A 21,617-nucleotide genomic window follows, 5' to 3' on the forward strand; every position below is an offset into this window, starting at 1 on the left:
TCCAAAATTTAGCCCTGCTCTATTTATATGGCTGCGCTTGGTAAAACAATCAATCTAGCAACACAGACTAAGAAATCACACAGGAGTTTACTGGTATAGCATGGCATAATTATCATCATTTCATCAGGAGAAAATAATGTTTACTTAATTTCCTTATTTTGTTTTGGATCAATAAAGTGCTCTATAAATGGAAATCTGTCAACAGACCTTCACAAAATTTCCCCACAAGAGGCTGTCAATGAAGCTAGGTCTTAGTGAAGTGCCAGGCAACGTGCTGCAATGTTTTGTAAATTCACTGAGAGGAGGGGAGTTAAAAGCCCCACACGCGTAAGCAAAGTACGAATTTACAATACTCCCTGGAAGCTTAGAAAAAAATAACTCCAAATAACCCCACAGAGCTCAGCGCAGATAAATAGGATCTTAATGCTGATGACCAATAGCTCTCGATGTCTACGGTTTTCTAACCCAACGCAATAACGTACCGACGGCGTTGCACTTGAGTCTGTCTGATAATCACTCGGCTGCTGACAAATCGTGTGGGCCGTTTCATTTTTTCATTTCATTTTTAATAGTCAAACGCTCACCAACCTCAAAAGAGCCGGGGAGACGGTCTAATTCCTGCCTGCCGATCTACCCCCACTAGCTTAAAGCAAAGCCTGTGGCCGGCAGCCCTGGGACACCTCCACACACACCCCCACCCCCTCCCAGCCCGCAGCAGCAGCAGCGCCCGCAGCTGGGCCCCGTGGGCAGCCGCCGGTTCGAGCCGCCGGGCTCGCAGTGACCCCCTGTGGCGAAGCGGGCAATCGCCCGCCGCGCCGCTGCTGCCCCCCTCCAAACCCCCCACTCCGCGGCACCTGAGCCTGTCGCCGGTTTGTAAGGATTTGTCTTGCCAATCAGCCTCGGTGGGAGTGTATTTTCAGGCTGTAGTTTCTGCGTTTGCCGGATGTTGATTCTTCCCACGTCGGTTATTGCGGGAACAGAGGTGTCGACCTGCCATGGAGCTGTGGCCCTGGCTTGGCTTGTCACCCCTGAGGTCAGTCCCTGCATTCCTTGCCGTGCACACACCAATGGGCAAGGCGGTCAAAGGGAAAATGCCCCACACCTCATCCAGCTTACCTTATTTCGTTTTGGTATGTAGATCCTGAGGAAAAAAGAAACGAAAAAAGTTTAACATGCAGAAAACTAAAATGTGACTTATTATAGAGCTCATCTTAGACCGTGTACTATGTTCCAGCTACTGCAGGGACATCTTGCCTCCCTGTTTACAACACTGTGCAGCACCCTCGTAGAACGACTGACACAAACTGTAAATGAGGCACACAGCACTGAAGGTATGCTTCAACCTCAGAAGAGGAACTAAGCGTCATTGAAAGCTGATGTACACCTGAGAAACACAAGCTCCTTGCAGTTAGTGTGAATGGCAAAAATAGTGAGCCACTGATTGCTTTGGAACCAGTTTATGAAGGAAACATCAAGGTGACAGTGAGAAGCATCTGAACCTGTTAAGAGCAGGATCTGTCTGCCCACACTTCTGTTCACAGGTCTTTGCACAGCACCAGAGCTGGCACAATTAGCAGATTCATATCTAACTGAAGACACTTTTTAATGTATAGACCAGCTGTGAAGGTCTACTTACCTTTCCCCTTCTGACAGCAGCAGCGTACGATAACTGCAATGATAATAATCAGAAGAATAATACCAACGAGTGAAAGCACAACTGCCAGTACAATAATCCATGTGCTTCTGTTGTCCTCACTGTAATCATTTTCTGTTAAATAAAAGGGAGAAACATTGTACTATCAGAGCCTCGAAACACGCTCTTCAGAATCTGTACCTTTTCTGTGAAAAGCTGTTATCTTCTTGTTGATTTTTTAACAGAGACTCTGTGTTTTCCAAATGAGAGTCTCTCTATTTATGAAAAGTGCTTAAGAAATAAAAATGCACATTCTTTCCTGTAATTGTAACTTTTCCTACTGCTTCTTCTCTTCTGAAAAAAAAAACCAGGGTTGCAATTTTCCAACCTAAACTTTATTTTGTAGATGCACTGGGCCTCCCGCCGTCCCTTGGAGATGTTTGGTGTTGGGGAGAAGGGTTAAGATTCAATTTAGATGTCTATACTGCAGATAATAAGCATCTTGCCTAGCTGCTCTTGCCAGTGGGGAGAAAACAGATATTTGGGGTTACAATTAATTTTGACAAATATGTCTCTTTCAACAACATGAGCTATATATTTAGTAGTGGGCTTGGCAGCGTTAGGTAAGTGGTTGTGCTCAATTATCTTAACAGTCTTTTCCATCCAAAATGATTCTGTGATTATACGAGGAAATGCTCATTTCTCCCCACAGACCACAGCCATGGTCTTAGGTGACTAGCACAGATGGAGATCTCTAGCCTGTAAATATGATTTTCTGATGAATTCTACCTTCAGATTTCTCTCTCTGATTTTGGTGGTGCTTGATTTTGGGACATACTTGGTAGCGCATCTGTTGTCCCCTTAAAGAGCAGTGAAGAGCTGTAAAGACTAGCATCATTTGGGAATATGCAGCTACTAACCCATCTTTTCTACTGGCATTCTCACAACATTAACTTATTCCTTTGTCTTTGTTGTAATCTACAGAGTTAAATGTAGTGATCTGATAACTCAGTGTCTTGCTGAAGTCAGTTGCTATGACCAGTTTTCATACAGAGCTTCCATGTTCACAGAGTTTTAAAAATACCTCAGATTTCTGTTTGCACAAGGAATGTGACATTTCTGATTTTCATATCATCTTGCCCTTTGGATTTTACAGTATTTCAGGAGCACGTTTAATTTGGCTACCCTTCGAGAAGCAACCCCACAATAATTTTGACAGATGTTTAGAAACAATCTTCCAATCCAAATTACAGGTGAGAGACACATACAAACATGGCAAAACTCATTCTGTCACACTGGGTGTATGATTATTTCGTCGTTGGCAGTCTCAGTTAATGGCTGCATGGCCACATTTAGCTGACAGCCTCTAAGAAAGGTACTGCAGCAACATAGGCGACTGGTAGCTGCACAATGTCAGGCCTCTTCCCCTGATGTGTGAGCCAGAGTATCTGCTGGCTGACCTGTGTCAGGGAATGAAGTAAATTCTTTCTGTCTACAAATTTGTGTGGGCATACGTATGAGGTTTGGAGGTTTCAAACTGCAAAGATATAGGGCCAGAGCCTCCTGCAAAGCTTGAATCTCTGGTAGGAGTCAGCATCCTCCACAGCTCAGGTCATTATGGTTAAGCAATTTGTTCCAGTCTTCTCCAATGCTAGTTATCAGATGGCACGTTTTTAATTTCTTTATTAAACACGCACTCAGTAACCTGCAAACCAATAGTTAATTCTGCAGGATGTGATCAGTTGTAATTACAATTGGTGATAAACTTGTTCATAACATTTCTATCTAGAAGTATTGCAACAGATATCTATCTTTTATCAGGTTTTTTTTCATAAAGCATGCTACAGGGATTTCAAGATGCCTAAAATATGAAAGACAGCTATTTAGCTATAGTGGAGAGCTTAAATTTAGTGTGAAGGGAGGAACCAAACACACCTGCAGTGGCTCATACCTCCAGGCTGGCTGCCACACCAAGGTATTTCTCTCCCTGTCAGGTTCAAGTTACGTGCCAAAAGAGGATCTACAGAGCTTAATCAAGAAGGACAGGATACAACACAAACGCTCCTGACACTTTAGCCTTTTAGTTTCTCCCTAGTTTTGGAAGATCCAGAAAGAAACTGGAGCTGGGATCAGCAGGTATGAATGCAGGAGCTGCCAGATCAACACACAAGTAGGCATGAAAGAGAGGGTTAGTAAGGCTTGTGGATATTGAATGCCTTTTAGCCCTATTAGTAAGTCCACACGAAGTTAATGTGGACAAAACCACTTTCTAGTTCTATAGGGCACATCTGCTGCTGTTATCTGAACTCCTGGCTTCTCCCAGAGCTGCCCAAAAATTTACTTGAGCTGAGTATCTGCAGAAAAGTGGATTTCTTGGTCAGCACATGCTGGTGACCAAATTAAAATGGGAGACAGGAAAAAGCTGCACATTGCTTCTTGGACACTTTGGAGCTTTTTGGCTATTTTATAAAGCAAGGAAGACTAGGCTCATGGCAGATTCCCTGTCTTCATCTTCTGCAGGTTAAAGACCACATGAAGTCAACACTGAAGCCAAAGAGAGCTTAGGTTCAGTCAAGGGACTCTACCATAGATGCTATTTCCCAATAGCAGTTCTCTGAATGCATCTGCTGGGATAACTCCATAGGAGTTCCCAAGTTTGAGGCTGAGCCAAACACCGCTGTGAGTGAGGTAACTTTGGAGCAGAAGTGAGTGACATAAAATTGCATCACCTTGCATGGAAAGGTCTAAGATTAAAACTGATCTAGAGGTGCAGGAAGGTAGGACATTCATTGACCAGAAGAGATGGCTGGTTGAAGAGGGCTCAGATTTTTGTTTGCATTTCCTGTTAACGGACAGGTATTGCTTGTGAGGAACATAGGGAAATTCAATTCCTCAAGCTTTCAAGTGAGGGCTGAAATTGACATGACAGCAGTTCTGGGAAGGATTCCTTAGATGTTTGAAGCTCGTCTTATCCTTTCCTGACAACAGCTAGTTAAGGCTGAATCTGTATATGAAAAGTCAGTCAAGCTCTGGGACTTCAAGTATGATATACACATTCTATATCTTTCCCTGTCATAAATGCCATGTCTTTATTTCATTGTAATCATTTAAAGGCTTCATATTCTCATATCTTGACAAATTTTGAGTGTCTGCTGCTGCACAATGATTTTTCCAGAGAGAAATGAATGATAGTCTTATATAATCATTAATTATACACTAATTGTACTTCATGACATCTGTTTTTCTCCTCTTCTAATTTACAATGAGTAGCTATGGAAACTAAGGGTGGATACCTCAAGTACTTCACAAATGAGTAGGCAGGGGAATTTATTAATTTCCTCAGGATAGTTCTGTTTTGCTTAGTCAGTAATTAGGACCAATGTGACTACAAAAAATGCCATAGTAAGTATGATGAAATGACCTTTTTGGACTGCATTACAAAGGAAGTTACTACTGAGAAAGGCTTACTAATAATGAGTCAAAATATAAAGGCATGGTTACTCAACCTCCTCAGTTGCTTATATGTCAAAACCCTTCATCAATCCACTATAAGAATGACTTTGTATGTGCCAAGTTCAACTGCTAGAGAAGAAGAATCACTTCATCAAGAGAAGCTGCCAGCATGATCATAGAAATCCACAACAGTCACGGCATCATAAAAAGAAACACAGATTTGAGACCCTAATCTGTACAGAAGGCAGCACACAAAGGGTTAGGATTAGAATAATGCTGATAAGAGAATTTTTACTCATATTTTACTGAATGTCAAAATTTATTTATGGTATTTTTCTTGCAGAAGAATCAAACAACGACTGCCATGTTAGCCATGAAATAAACCTAGGCCTTGTTAAAGGATAGAGTCATACTCTATCCTTTAACACTTAAAGAGTGCCTGTGGCATGAAGGTACTGTTTTCCTTCTGAAATCTAGTCTGTGAGGTATTAAATCTAGGTGAGACACTTTTATTATCACAACACATCTTAGAATAAATTAATAAATGCCATGGCCTGCTTATCTCTTGTGCAGACCTGAGAGGTGGAGGCCCGAGAGATCAGCATGAGAAGCAGCCAAGGGAGGAAGCCTTGCGAGGGCAAGACAGTCCTGTTTTGGCAATAAATTGTGGGATCAAGCAGAAAAACAGCTTCAAAACAGTTTCAGCACAACCACAGTGCTCAGACTGAGACCTTTGCCTAACTAACAGTAATATTAATATTAAAGTTAATACCCTTTTGACACCCTTGAGGATGGTAATGAGCAAAAAGAAATACATGCTAAACACATATGACTATTTCTCAGTTCTCCCAGCAAATCATGTTAAATGTCACCCCAGGGAGGGGGACAAGAGGTTTGGGGTATAAAAGTCCACAGGGAGTGGAAGATAGAGCCTTTTAGCCTTTTTAAGCTTTCGAGTGCTTTCACTCCCCTTCTTCTCATGTCCACTTAGAGAAAGATGCAGCAGTGAGAGACTGAAGAGCCAGGTGAGAGAGCCAACAGGCCATACTCCTCTTCCTCCACCAAGACAGGTACGGCTCTTGGTAAGAGCTGTGCTTTTCCTCTCTGTGGTGAGGAGTCCCTGGGATAAGTATTGCTGCCATTTTTATCATCCATTAGCGCTGCCGCAGTGAAGTGTGTTTATCAATGGCAATCTCCAATCTGTTGTCTGTCACCCTAATAAATTAACTGGTTTTCAGTCTTTTGAAATTGTGGCTCACAAATCAAATTCTACCCCTTGACTTTTTAAACTGCTTTTGAAGAAAGTCCCCAGGAGGGAGTCTGAGAGCCAAAAGTCAAGCTCTCACCTGCCACAATAGAGGATAACACAAGGGATGTCACTGTAAAGTGGACTGTGTCACTACAGGAGGTAGTGTACCTAATACCCAGTAACCTCAGCTCCCTGACATGCAATCAGTGCTTCAAGTTTAGTTTGCCTTAAGACTCCTCTATCAGTCAATTGAGACAGTGGGCTAGTCCAGTGCTCCTAAGGATGGTTGAGTGTTGTCTCCCTTGTCTGCATTAAACATTGCTAATACACAGGGCAATACTTTGTCTTACTTGCTCTTACTGTGTTACAGTTTGAAAAGAAAAACATTTTTCATAGGATTCTGTTACATTGTGAGGCAGATCTGCAATGACAGTCCCACTTTGTTCCACACTGGCAGCACAGACCAGATGAAATCACCTTTTTTACCTGATAAATCTCCTGGTGACTGTGTTAAATTATGGAATTTTATTTTCATAGGATGTCAGTGAGTCCAAAGATCAGCAGCATTACAGAAAATGCTGACAACCTTATTGAAAATATTTAGAGTCATCAAAGGTCTTGATTCAAAAATTTGCCAAATGTTTGTACTTGGATTAAAGTGACCTTAAATGACCTTAAATAAAAGCAATTGGACATACCACCCAAAGAATTCCACATATGTTGTTGCAGGACGTATTTTACTTTCATCCTAAGATGTGAACAAGAACATACCAGGAAGAGGAAAGCAGACTCAATGGCTTGGGGACAGGGGCTGTGAATACACAGCTTCTCTTGACAATGGGATTTTTGTTCTGTAATGCGTGAATGCGCTACATACACAGACTTTCTGTGGTGATAGATATATGGTATAGAAGTGCCTGCATATAAATGCTACCCTCTGCAATTAAGTGCCAGCCTCAGTCCAACCCTGGGGATGTTACCACTGTACTACAATATCTCCATCACATCTGGTTACTGATCACATGGAAAACTTTCTGTTTGCACCTGAAAATCCAGAGTTTTTCTCTAAGTCAGTGGTGAAACTGGTATTGAATATTACAGAGAAAAATTGTGCCTGAGGATTTGGCTTTGAGAAAATAAGGTCTAACAAATTCTGTTAATTATGTGACAAGCATGGCATAATCAAAGATACTTAAGATTGGAATGCATTGAATGTTTTTACTTGGTCAAGGAGCAAAGTCCAGTTTTCTTGGCAGCGAAACCTTAGCAGGAGTCGGTGGCAGATAAACTGCTTCACTTACCTTGTTCAGTCCTCACTGTGACTTTGTAATTCACAGGCCTTGTACTAGTCCTCTCATAGATGTGAATTTAACCCTACCTGTGTACCAAACTGTGACTACTGGGTCTTAATTCTATCACATTTGCACAGCTCATATTTCATTTGCAAGTAAAAGACTCTTTAGAATAAAACAAAACAGAGCAAAACAAAATAAAAAGCACTGTTCTGAGTACAGGCAGTACAATACAAGCAGTACAGTATAGTCAAAGTACAACAAACGTTCACTTACCTAAGGGAGAGTTGGCAGGAATAAGAGTTACAGTTGCATTTTGAGGGTTACGGAGTGCTTCTATGTCAGCTAAACAAGTCAAAATCTCAGTGTCCATCAGAGTCAAAGTTAGAATGCTCAGGGCATTGTGGAGGCCATTAGATCCTTGACTTTGCTGGGTAACATAGCTCCCCTTATCAATGAAAGAGTCATTTGTCATCCAGGTAATGTTTGGAGCTGGAGCCCATCCTAAGGCTTCACAAATAATTTCAACTGTTCTGTTCTCTTTTACTGTTAAGGTGCTATTTTTGATGAATAAAGATCCATTAACTGCAGGAGGGAAAAAACGTTTTGTTCCTTCAGAATATTTGGCTGCATTGCTTTCCTACTGTTAGTTTTAAATCTTATCTTGCTATCCAAAAATAGCTGTGCTTTGAGATATGAAGTCAAAAACAATCATTAACACAGATATGCCATATGCGTGATATAAACATGCAGATATTGCAACTTCACAGACATATTGTCCAGTATGACTAAAGTATAAGTCTCAGCTTTCAGTACTTTTCCAATAAGAAGTAGGAAATTACACTTTTTAGCCATTCTGTTTCTCTCTATGTTGCAGGTATGCTTGGGTTTTATCAGGAAAGGTTATGGCTAAATAATGAGATATTCTCACTGCATTAAGCACCTCTTTGACAAATGGATAGTGTCTGGTGGTTAGATCTTGCTTTACTGGATGGACTGTCACTACTAATGCTTCAGAGAAGAGGAATAGGGTCTCATATATAGGGGCTTGATACACAGGAACTTTTTGTTGCTTGGAAAAAGTAGCTTGCAGCAGCAATCATGAAGAGTATCACCTTGTGTCTCAAGGGCTTTACTTTCACATGCCATTAAATCAAACTCAAACTGGATATAGACTGATGCCTGAGTCAGAAAGCCCTAAAGACAGCAGAAGGTTCACATACAAAGATTTGCATAGAGGCAATCCATACTGTTTCTAGCCAAAAGACAATTTTTTACTGACTGCTGGTGGGCCTGATAGCCTGATAGCCTTCAGGCACTCAATCCAATAAAGATCAAGAGATGTAAGAGGAAAAAACAAGGCCAGTTGCAGCCTTTGTTAATTGTACTCTGAATGTGACTCTGAAACTTGCTCTGACAGTAAAATTAAGACAAGGAGGACAGGAAGCAAAGGGTGGTAAATGAGGGCATGTACTCCTTCACATGGATAATTTGAGCAACTCATAAGAGGATTCCTTTAAGTGCAGTATCGTAAAATAGCTGTCTAACGGTGGCTATACGCACCTTGAACAGAAAGAAATGCAAAGCTGCTCTCACTAGTTTGCTGGATGCTGCATTCGATTTTTCCAGAGTCACTCAGCTGAGTGTTTTGGATGATGAGCTCCGAGGTAAACTCACTGTCACTGGTGTAATTTTGAGAGGTGAAGCGGTCTGATGTTTCAATAGCTCCTTGAGAATTGATGACAGTAAGGACAGGATTTCCATTGGATAGCCAAATGAGAATTACCCATCCTGCAGACACAGTGCAATTAAATCGGGCTTCTGAACCAGCAAGGACTGTTGCATTAGTAGGGCCATTTATAATAGAGTAACCAAAGCTAAGACCTGGAAGGAAGAAAAGAAAACAGTCTGTAAATACATTTTTACTAACAGTAATTCAAGGCTAAAAAACCAAGTGTCCTGTTTCAAATAGTAGTATACACTAGGAACACTGGGGTATTAAGCACTTAGTAGAGTATCAGGTAGGTCTGTTGATTCAGCTGAACCAGCACTTCACCTCTGGCAGTCATCAGTACCTGATACTTTCAGAAAAAGATTCTTGTCTCATTTTCTATAATGCAAGCTGCTAAGTAGTTAAAAGATTTATACAGTGAATTGAAATCACAACTGAGTAAGGTTAATCCCATGGCAGTAAGCAGTGGTCAAATACTACATTGCTGTAATGGATCCTTAAGGCAATCATTACAAAAAGAAGTAGTACATGTTTATATAGTTTAAAATACCTTAACCAGTTCAGAGATGGAGCTGTACAATGTAGTCTTCCAGCTCCAGCTTAAACTGTTTTCTTTAAAGATGCATTTAATTTTTTTCTCTCCTCCTCTCACTCCAAAATCACCTCTCTTGAGTGATTCACTAAAAAGCTGACTTATTATTTTGCTGAAAGAAAAAAGTTCCACTTTTAAATAGGAAAATACCTGAGTTCTCTGGACTTTACATAATTAAAGGTGTATATATCTGGTTCCTTTTCCATACCTCAGATTGCCACTGATTTTTTGCTGTCCCAGCATATATCCTTCTATGCTCTTTCCACTATTCATCTGCCTCTTCCTTTATTTCACACACATGGATCACATACATACTTACCTTCTCAAGCTTTCTGTTAAACAAAGCTGCTGTAATTTACTAGGTTTTCTTCCATAAAAGGAAGTATGAATTTTGACTACTATTTTTCAGAACTGAAAGCTCCTTTCAAATGAAGGCATTTTGTTTTACTTTCCTTCTCAACAGATCCGGGATCTCAATAGATCCATTGCCCTCAGAAGAATGAAAGTCCAGCTGTTGCCTTGCAGATGGTGGATCTCCCTGCATGTGGGAAGGCAGGAGCACTCACTTCTATCAGGCAGAAAGTGAAGGAAGGACAGAGGCAGAGACTCTCTTTTTCAAAACAGCAGCTATGACTTCAGACCCTGAAATAGCCTGCGGAAATGGTGCCATTTTAAGGTGAGCAAATCTTGAAGAGATTGAAATCAGAGAGAACAACAGAACCCTGGTCTTCATAAGGAACAAACCTTCACATTGTAATAACAACCAGTGTTGGTTTGTGTCTTAGGGAATATGACTTGAGGGACCAGCTTACCAGTGTCTCTCCTGTATTAAGGAGCCCAAAATGATATGCTCTTATAAGCCAGTAGCTTCACATAAGACACTGCCACTCACAACCATGCTGTCTGCAGGTAGGAGTGGAGGAGAAGGGAGAGAACTGCCATTGCAGGCCAGGTTGTCACTGACATTCGTTTTTGCATGCACCCCATCAGACACAGCTCTTCCTCAGCTGCTATCATCTCTTTACCTGCCTCTAAGCTCAGGGCTGCTGCCTTATGGCACAGTGCTCACCTGCATCTCACTGTGACAGAGCTACTCTTTGATGGGGGCATTGAAAGAGACCTCAGGAAAGCTCTGGTCTAACCCTCTGTGCCAAGCAGAGCTAGCTTCACAGTTAGAACTTTTGCACAGCGCCTTGTCAAGTTAAATCTCCAGTCTCCCTGCAGACCACGAAATCCTGCCAGTGAAATCTATCTCACCAGTGAGTTTTTTGTCACTTACTGGGAAACATTCATGCTAAGGAAGCAGGCTGTTGTCTGCATCATTACAGCAATTAAATACTACAGTTCACGGTGGTCTAACTAAAACCCCATGTCTGCAAATTTGGCCTGAGAATAAACATTGCATTATTTTTTAGGAGAAAGTCTGAAATGGCCATTAAACCCTTGCTAAGAGTATTCAGGACAATGAAGTAATTTTTAAAAGTTTCATTCAACCCAGGTTTTGTACATTTTAAGAAGTTTATTCATCGACAAATTAATTATAAATTGTTTAAAAACTCATTGTTTGTTCAGTCAATAGCTGATGTGAGTAGGGAAGAAAACACTGTATTGTTTCATGTAAAAGAAATGTTTGATAGTTGTATAAATGGAACCAGACTCCAATCTTGGTTACCACATTGCAACCAGAGCCTCACTGAGTGCACAGAGGGCATAGGATCGGTAACCTCATGGCTCCAATGGCAACATAATTTTTTAATTCCTAGTTCACATTTAATCCTAGTCAGTCTATACCTAACCAGATTTGTGCCAAGAATTGTTCTTGAATATAAATAGCTCTTCTTTTTGCTCCCACCCACCTCATGTATTTACAGACAAGAGCCTTTTCATTCTTTGTTTTGCAAGATTATACAAACCTAGCTCTCTCTGGTTCTTTGTATGATTGACTCTAAGTTCTCTCATGTTTACAAAAACCTTTACAAAAATTTTCCATCTTCCTGGGTTATGTTACCTCTACCATGAACCTCGTTCTCCAAAGTATATCTGTATCATTAAATGAAAAGCAAACTCCACTTTCACTGATAGTTATAAAGCCTGATAAGATACAGTAAAACATATTTTACTTCTAGTTAAATGGCTCATTTTTCCCAGTAGCATTTATTCAAAGCTGTCTTCAGACTTGTAAAGGTGAGCTGAAATGCTTTAAAACATGAAACAGCTTGAAGACAAAATACACAATCAAATCTCTGTACTTTACAGTTAATCCAACAAAATGCCTGAAACCTATTTCACAGAATCAGAGAATTACAGAATGGTTGGGGTTGAAAGGGACCTGTAGAGATCATCCAGTCCAACCCCGTGCTAAAGCAGGTTCACCTCAATCAGGTCACACAGGAATGTGTTCAGGTGGGTTTGAAAACCTCCAGAGAAGGAGACTCCACACCTTCCCTGGGCAGCCTGTGCTGAAGCTCCCTCACCCTCACAGTGAAATAGTTTTTCCTTAAGAGGAACATTTACCATGTTCCAGCTTTTGTCCATCTCCACCAGAGATGACAGAAAACAGTGCCACTTCTACCCTCTTGACATATACCTTTCTTTTCTGTTTCCCTTTCCTACTTACCACTTTCTGAATGTTAAGGATTGGCCACATGTCTGTGCATGGCATTATTTACAGAGCTACAGGTTTCCTAATGAATGTACCACTGATGAAGTGCTTTCCAGTTAGACCATATGTCACATGATATGGCCCCCTTCTGAGATATTCAACATCCAATTGTCATGATTTCTATTCATAACCAGGGTTGAGACACTGTCCTAAGTGCAAACTTGTCTTTGAATTATCTGTCTTTTTTTTTTCTTGACTTATATATTGTGGACAGCCTTTACAATACTACTCTCTGTACATCTGTGGTGTCTATTGCATGTTCATCTGCTGAGATTTTTTACTTTTACATTCAATTTTAAGTCTTTTTGAGTGGTTGGAGTGGACGTAAACTGCTCGAATGATGATAGACGTAGCCATAAACAAACTCCCCTAGAGCTGACACCAAAATATGTGTAGTTGCCATGAAACGGGAGCTTCAGTACTTATCCTCACTGCCCCTCTTAATGCAAAATTATCTCTGTGCATTTGTAATTTATTTCCATGCCTGTGCAAGAACTTTTTTGTGGAGCCATGGTTTGCCACAACTCTGAATAAATGATGTGACTTTCAGTATTCTGCTAGCTGTTAATTAATCATTTGCTGTGAGATCATGTCTGGGAGCTCCATTATAGTCTTGAAATTTATCCCTAAACAGGAATAATCTGCAATCATCAACTCTAAAAATCCATGGCTAATGTTGTTTTTGTTTTCTTCCAACAGTCAGGACAGTATAGGCAGGTAGGTATGAGTTATTCCTTCATTTATCTAATATAATATAATATAGTGATTCTTTATCAGTCCATAGATTGGTAGGATCTAGATGTTCTTCCAGCAACCATATCTGCTGGAGCAATAAATAGTCTTTCACTGACTTTTATGAGCTAGGGAAAAGGACCATAAGCCCTGTTTGGGGATCCTATGGGTGGCAGGAGGACTGATGAGTTGGATATAGCTCAACCTAACCCTCATTTAGATCTCAGTAAAGCCCTGGTGCAACAAAAATGGGAGCTCCATGAGTCTTCACTTGCTGTCAAAATAGTTTCAGTGTTTTTTAACTTTGCTGCTTTATCTTTTTTCATCTTGCTTTTATTTTTTTATCTGGCAATAGCACATGGAGTCCTGAATCAACAGTGTATTCCATTGTCCAGTGCATGTACAAACATTGATAAGGTAACTTGTGTAAGGTCAAAGAGGACATTCATGACAGAAATGAGACTTAAACCCAGATACCACCAGTGCTCTAAGCCAGTGCTCTGAGTCCTTTGCTAGACCTTGATTTTTGCACTAAGGAGAAAATTTATTGATGGTTTCATTTACATACTGCTTAAAAAGTATCTTGCAGATGGCTGAGTTTAGACGAATGAAGGCCTCAGGCCAGATTGTCATTGCATTTTACAAGAATTACATGTTCAGCTCTTTACAGCTGGTTTAACATCTGCTTCCCCACACACAACCAGTAGAAATCTCATCCAGGCACATCCATATTTGCAACAAGGAAACATTAGTCTGTCTTTATGATAGTACCTTGCCCCTTGACTTTTGAAGAACAAAGCTGAATTAAGATGCCTTCTCTGGGGCACATCACTAAATGACTATAAAGCAGTCACCACTGGTGAAAATTGGCCTAAACTGAGAAGTGTTTCTGGTTGTGTTTCAGTTGCTCAGTCTTTCCCAACCGCATACAGAGTATATACCAACTCCTTTATGTTTATTCCCTTCTCTCTCACACAAATTCACTGTCATACCACTGTGGGCTTTGAAGAAATGGTGATGCCTGTACTGAGGGAACCTCATTTGCCAAAGAACCGCCCCTGCCCTTCGTCACCAACATTTTCCCTTCTGTGCTTGAACTAACTCTAAAGCACTCCTTTTTCATACTGAAACTTTCAGCAACATGGGCATTGAGACACAGCTACCTTCTTTCCCTTCCCTTCCCTTCCCTTCCCTTCCCTTCCCTTCCCTTCCCTTCCCTTCCCTTCCCTTCCCTTCCCTTCCCTTCCCTTCCCTTCCCTTCCCTTCCCTTCCCTTCCCTTCCCTCCTCTCCTCTGTTGACTTTGTCTTTCATATTTTATAAGTGACCTATTTGGATGCAACACAGTGAAGGACAGGATGGGCTTAATTTTTTGCCACAATGATTGCTTTATTTTTCAGCCTCATTATCGTATTTCAAAATAATCTCCCCTTCTCTACCCATATTGCCCTTCCACAAATACTTCCTTTTATCCTCCAGTTCTAACATCTAGTCTATGTCCTCTTCCCTTACTTCTCTGCTATTTCTGCTTAAATTTTTACACTTCCAGTCTGTTTTAAATTCCTTTTTCTTTTCACTCCTTGCTCACCTCACCTTGTCTTCTGTCTTCCTTGCCTCATCACTGTCCCACTGCTTCAGCAACAGCTCTGCAACAAATTGGTTTGGATTTGCTAAGATTTTTCTGCAGCACATCTCATTTATTTCAAAAAGCAACAGCCCTACAGCAGAGCTTTTTGAAAACCAAAATAGGTTAGAGCTTGTCAAAGCCTACAGAAAACTCGCTTGTTTGCTAATGTTAACAACATTTTTTAAATGCTTATAGGATGTTTCTGTCAAGTAGTACCAGTCTAGTGTTACTCAGCCACACATACTTTCACCCACTTGCACACAAATCTCTCTACAGCCCCTAAATGTGCCTTCCCATCTCTTTGCTTACTCTCTGTTTGACAGTTGTCTCTTGCAGCCTCTCTTATCTCTCCTGCTGGACTGTTCCTCTCTTCCTGCACTGCCTTTTGTCTACAGTGATTAGGGTCTCCAGGCTGGGAGCACCACAGCAGCACCACCAATATCCTGGCAGCAGGCTGGGACCCACTACACTGTACTCAGCCCTGTGGTCTGCAAATCTATCACTGCCAAAGGGCACACCATGCCCACTCAGAGGGTTGCTGAAACCACGCATGCCATGCCATGCCATGCCACCTCAGCAGCCAAACCACACCACCCAGTCTTGTGACTCCAAACATCCCTAGAGCAACAGGACTGCTTTCTAGAGCAACACTTTTCTCTCCACAATACACTCTTTCCCTCAGTTTTGAAGTGTGCTTCCGTGGCTGCACCATGCAGGCAATGCCTGTTTACCCTTATGCAGCTTGCAGGTGGGGCAAGAAAACACCCATTGCAGGCATGCTTGACTAAAAACATCAGTGAAGGGTAAGATAAATCCTTTGAAACACGTAGTACTCTGTCCTGGATGCTGAGGAAGACAGTGCAAAAAACAGAACAAATAAAAACTGATGCTCACTTTTTATAACTTCTCAATATCCAAAAACAAGAAATCTAGAGACTTCCTGAGACAATGATTTCATCTGCACCTCTGAGTCTGCCCTCCATGGCATTTGCTTAACTTCCTTTAGCCTGTTTATAATTTAGTATCCCCCATATCCAGTGACCCTGAGCTTTACTATTTAATTACATACTGTAAGGAAAAGTAAATCCTTTGAATTGCCTTAAATCTTCTTTCTGATAGTTTTACTGGTTGCCACTAGTTCTTTTTGCTATGAGAAACTGAGAATCATTATTTCATCATTCACCTCCATATAACTAATTATTTTAATAACTTTTTACTATTTCTTCTTTTTCACAAGCAGAAATATATCACAGTCTAATGAAGGCATACCTTTGATCACCTTTGTCATACTTTATGCCTTTCTCAGACTTAATACGTTGTTTCTGAAATGGGAATGCTAACAAAACATCAGTATTCAAGATAGAAGATTTCTGTGGATTTCTATAATGCCAGGTTTCATTCACCCTTGCTGAAGACACTAAGTAGTGAAATTTTCTCTCTTTTTCAGCAATTTATTCTCTTTCCAAGATATCTGCCCTTTTCCCTCACTAGACATCTTCAGTTAAGTGATGCTTTGCATTCAATATTTTCTGCTCATTTATTACTTACTCACTTGGCATCATGACATTTTTTGGCAAATCTCCCTAGTCTCTTTTTGGATTTGGGTGCCCTAAGTAATTCTGCAGCACCTGTAAAGTCTGCCACCTCTCAGTTCACTCCTCTTCACTAGGTTGTTTAAGACCTTGCTGAATACCATAAATCCCTGTGCAATTCCACTGGGGACACAGCTCTGCTCAGAAAACTCAACATTTATTCCTCGATTGTGTTTCCTTTCACCAATTATTAAGCCATGACAATACCTTGCCTCTCATCCCACTGCAGCTTCCTCCTTTCAGAGCCTGTTAAAACCCCAGCAAGACTGTAAGATGAAAAACCCGACAACCCCAGCCTTGTCTTCATTACCCACTTAGTCACTTTATAGTCACATTTTCTTTAAAGCTCTGCCACTGAGGTATCTTTTATCTGAATTCACTTTGAAAGTCAGGCATGGGAAATGTAAATTGGAGGCAAAGTAGCAAAATGATAATTTGCACATATTTCTGGAAGTAAAATCAGCTGCTGATACTGAGTTCTCTACAGATGCCACCTCAAAAGCAATCCCAAATACACCAGAGGAAGATGAACACAAGTAGAGGGAGAAATAAGTGGGACATCTCTGCCCATTGGACAGGAGAGAAGGCAATCTCCCCATCTCCTCCCCAGCCCATCCACTGCTCACTCCTGCATCTGAAACCCACTCTAAGCCATCAGATCATTCAGGCTTGAAAGGCAAACTTAACCGTTTCAAACAGTTTAAATGATTCCCCTCTGGGACCGACTTCAATCTGATATTGCCAATAACTGCCATTTCCACAGCTTTAAAATTAGTTCACACATTTTGTCCACAGTGACTCATTTCATGGGTTATGAATGTGTCCTACCTGGTAGTGAAGAAGTTAAGATGAGAGGAAGTAAAATGAATTTCTGAAACCTCTCCATTGGAGCATTCTCTCCTGGTCTCTAACGTAGAAAGCCACCAGCGGTCACTGCATACTTGAGAAGAAGCTGAAGGACAGAACTTATCAAGAAACTCGGTAATGAGCCACTGCTTTGCGTCCTGTGATAAAATGTGACTTTATGTGACCTGTATTACCAACAAGGAGAGAAGATTAAATGAGTGAGGGTTTTGAAGGAGAGCAGTACATTTCCCTAAAACTATTGCTTCAAAATAGTGCAGGAGCTTTCTTCAGCAGAGAAATCTCCCCCTATGGGCCTTGCATCTCTTGTGCCCTTTTCCCTCCTGGCTATTATAACACTACTGGTTCAGAATTGACTGTGTCAGAGAGCTCCATCTGCACCATTAAAGTTAATCATGAGCAGCTGGGAAAAATAATTCTCCAAGCTACCCACAATTGTGCGTATATCATGGGTGAGCCGTCCATGCTGCCAACAGTGTCCTGTCAGACTAATGAACGCTGCACTCCATCACTTTCTGTCGTGCATGGCAACTGTGCAGGGCACAGACTCTCTGGGCTCCCCTGGGCTCAGACTTCTGTTTGGAGAAGTTGTTACCCTTCTCCCAGGAAACTGATGTCCCTGCACCAGGCAGCATTTAGAAGAGAAAGTAGGAATATATCCTGGTGTGCTGCTACATCCAGAAAGTTTGTTTTTATGTTTTTCTGTGTGCTTTACTACAAAACTAAGATTCCATTTCATATATTTCCAGGGAGAACCTGGTACCATCATTTCTGTGGCTGTCCTGTCAGACCCTCATCACACAGGGGCCACTCCAGCTGGAAGGAACAACCTCTGCCACCCTGGGCTCTCCATCCCAACTGCCTCAGGGCAAGGGCAAGAAACACCACGTCTCCTCCCAGCTCCCCAGACTGAGTGCTCAGAAAGTGTGCTAGTGCAAAGAGATCCCCCAGAATTATTTTTTCTGAACCTGAGAGTGCCTCTAACATCCTAAAATAAAGCACCACCATCTCTTCACCATGGTCAGAGATAAGATACAGAGCTTTTGTGGGAACCATCATCTTCTGCATTTTTGGCTTTTCCAGTGTTTGTGATTCACTTTTGTGATATTATTCTCCTCCCCCTCAAAATATGTGGGAGAAAGTTTGACTGTACTGCTTGGTTTACAGACTTCTCATATGGGAAATTGAAGCTTGTCTTCATGAAAGGGGGACAGGCCAGAAGGTGTGAGTTTGTGGCTAGCCCAGATTTCTTGACAGAAAAGCGGTTTTGATTTCAGAGGTGTTATACATATGCAATGCATAAATACTAATATCATCACAGAGACACTCAAGATTCTCATAACAACCATGCTTTTTAAACTGCTTTTTTTGCTAAAACCAAAACCACACCAAGGGACAAAACACAAAAGCACTGGGCTGGCTGTTTTGCTGCCTTTAAACAAGCAGTTCCTTTTGCAGCTTTGTTCAAAGACACGGCATATTTCACAGCAAAGCTTTTGTGAAAGAAATGGTGGGATGGCACAGATATGGGCGGCACAGAGGTGGGTGGCAGTGCCTCTCACAGAGTGCTCATGTAGGAGGAATGTCCTCTGCCCAGACCTTCCCTGTCTGCTGCACCGCTGCAACCAACAAAACCAAGTTTTGCTTTCTTTCTAAACATGTTCTAAACATACCAGAGCTCTGTTCACTGCAGCAGTTCTGACCTGATTGGCTTGGCTGGCATTTTGCTCCAGATTTTCCCATTTTATAGGCTTTCAGTTTGTCTTGTGAACTTAAGAGACAGCTCTGCAAACTAATAAACATTTTAAGCCAAATCTGTGGGTTGATTTCATAGAATCATAGAAATGGTACAGTTGGAAAAGACTTTTAAGATCAGCGAGTCCTCACACTCACCTCACACTGCCAAGCCCATCAATAAACTGAGCTGTATCCCTCAGTACTTCATCTACACGTCTTTTGAATATCTCAAGAGTTCTTCACCTGTATGTTGGGAGGGGAGCTAGTTTGTAGGCTGGTTTGGGTTTGCCCACAGCATTTTGAAAGGTTTTGATTTTTTTCTCACTTCCATGTTTTATGTGCAGAGGAATCCACAGCAGCCAACTGGGGCAGGCATGTCACCACATACAGCTCAGATGGATTTCTCCTTTTTCTGTCACTGCATGTACACAAACCTGTCAGTGTTTTTTAAGTGTCTGAATTATCTATCATATGATGTGAAACATCCCAAGTAAAGCACCAAGAAACAAATCCAGACATCAGTGACATGTCCTTTTACAGGAAGTTGTGAACCCAGGCAAGATCTGCAGATTTAGAGGAACCCACCAGTCTAGGCAGCAGCCTTCATACCTTTACTTATAAATCAGAATGCATCAACACATGCTTGAGCTGAGCAAAGTTTTATGGAGAAGAATAAACTTGTTAGAATCTTATGCCCAAATTCAGGCCAAAATCAGTAAATACCTTGGGGTGAGGTAAAATGAGAAGGGAAATAGAGGGATCTATAATATTTTGTTTTACTTTGTTTCAAAACAGATTTTCAAAGGCACAGGAAATATTACCCGATCCCCAGATGAAACAGAATATTTTGACCAAGGAGGAATGAAATACCTGGGATTTGGCCTGAGCTGTTTTTCACCTTCTCTGCAGGTGTGCAGGGCAACTGGCATTGCCGGCACTGCTGTGCATGGCTCTGAGCCTACTCCCTCCCACATCCATGCCAGAGTTAAGGGGATAACATTGATAATATCACCCTAAAGGAGCAGCAGCCAGATAGAGCCTGGCACAGGGCAGAGGTCAGATGCTTTGGGCACCCTATGATGAGGGGGACACCCACCACAAGGATCAGAAAGCACAGCAGGAGATGGGGGGCACAAAATGCTCACCCCGCTGCCTCTGTCAGTCCCTGGACTGGCTTCCATGCTGTGGCAGGTGCAGGGGAGAGGGTTAAATTATCTTTCAGACAGGAAGTGAATAATATCTGGGGAGTTACCTGGATTGTTTCCCTGGGCGCAGAGAGTGTCTCCGACCGCTTTCCCTTTGATGACGAGCCCCACTCGCACCTCAGGACAGAGGCCAGCAAGGCTGAAAGCAAGGATCCTCAGGCCAGCCGTCACCTCCTCACTCCAGTGAAACCTCCCTCAGGCAAGGGGGTGGCTGCCTGAGGCACAGCAGGGAAGGAGCACAGACCTCCTAGCCGCCGGGCCCTGGGGCAGACACCAGGCCTGACATTGCTCCCACCATATAGTGAGGTAAGGATTGCCTCTCCCCTTGCCCCCGCCCAGATACGTGTATCGTCGTGTTAATATTTAACCAGTCCTGCAGGAGGAAGTAAGGCACAGCCGATGACACACACACGGGAGCAAACTTCATACTGTCCCAAACCGAAGAGCTGGATGGGTGCCAGTGCCTGACGTTTCGGAAGAGAACAGCCTCACTGCCTTGCTGGGACATGACACAGGGCACAGTGGTTTATATGTGCACAGGTGAGTGCATCGGTGCCTCACATCAAGGCTGTCATTGCAGCATTACAGAGCTGCAGACAATATGGCAGAGCAGAAGTGTCTGCCTGTGGGCTCTGCACCAGCTGTACCCTCACGAACAGGTGAAGTCATCCACAGACAGGGGTTTTGGGGTCCATCAGCAACCCCTGACATGGTGAGGGGGTGAGCCAGAGACAGGGGATCCAGTCAGAAACTGAAGGAGATGGGGCCAGGGACAGAGCTGGAAACAGTGCCATGACATGACACCAAGGAGCCCATCCAGAGAAGAGGGCCAGAGAGAGGGATGGGGCAGGCTGTTGCATTACAGGGGCAGGGGCTGGTTGTCTGGGGAGCTGATGTGGTGCCTTGGGCTACAACCAGGGGAGAAGAACCCTGGAGGGGGCTGCGAAGGGAGGGTCAGGCCCTCTGGTGCCCCCAAGGTTCCAGCAATATGAGACCTTGCTGTGAAGTGCAAATTTATAAGCAACTGGTGATAAAACTGAATACAGTTCCAAGTGATTTATTTTCTTTTGTTTTTTTCATATTAATTTCCTCCTTTCTGTCTTTTGAGGGGGGAGGAATTTTTTTGTGCTATGATAGAAAATGGTCATTAGAGCATTTCATTTAATTTTGAAATAATATGTGTTTGCTCAGTTAAATCACACCTTTTCCTGCCACTTTTAACAGTCATGTGTATTCACCAAAGCTGCAG

General features: G+C 42.1%; 1 protein-coding gene across 2 annotated transcripts in view; it reads right to left on the reverse strand.

Annotated features, from left to right (window-relative positions):
- The window catches only part of IGSF5 (immunoglobulin superfamily member 5), a 34,656-nt gene extending 14,004 nt beyond the window's left edge, over positions 1-20,652 (reverse strand). The window contains exons 1-6 of one of the 2 annotated variants that reach the window (XM_061988628.1): positions 20,416-20,652; positions 17,391-17,593; positions 9,191-9,511; positions 7,904-8,212; positions 1,637-1,768; positions 1,117-1,141 (exon numbers count right to left, since the gene is read on the reverse strand). In XM_061988628.1, the coding sequence (XP_061844612.1) occupies positions 1,117-1,141; positions 1,637-1,768; positions 7,904-8,212; positions 9,191-9,511; positions 17,391-17,448 (845 nt within the window). In that variant the 5' untranslated portion in view covers positions 17,449-17,593; positions 20,416-20,652. The remainder of the gene's footprint in view (positions 1-1,116; positions 1,142-1,636; positions 1,769-7,903; positions 8,213-9,190; positions 9,512-17,390; positions 17,594-20,415) is intronic. The other variant, XM_061988629.1, reaches the window with a different exon arrangement.
- Between the last annotated feature and the right edge of the window lie 965 nt (positions 20,653-21,617).

Source organism: Colius striatus, chromosome 1 (genome assembly GCF_028858725.1).
Source record: "Colius striatus isolate bColStr4 chromosome 1, bColStr4.1.hap1, whole genome shotgun sequence".
Taxonomy (NCBI): Eukaryota; Metazoa; Chordata; class Aves; order Coliiformes; family Coliidae; genus Colius; species Colius striatus.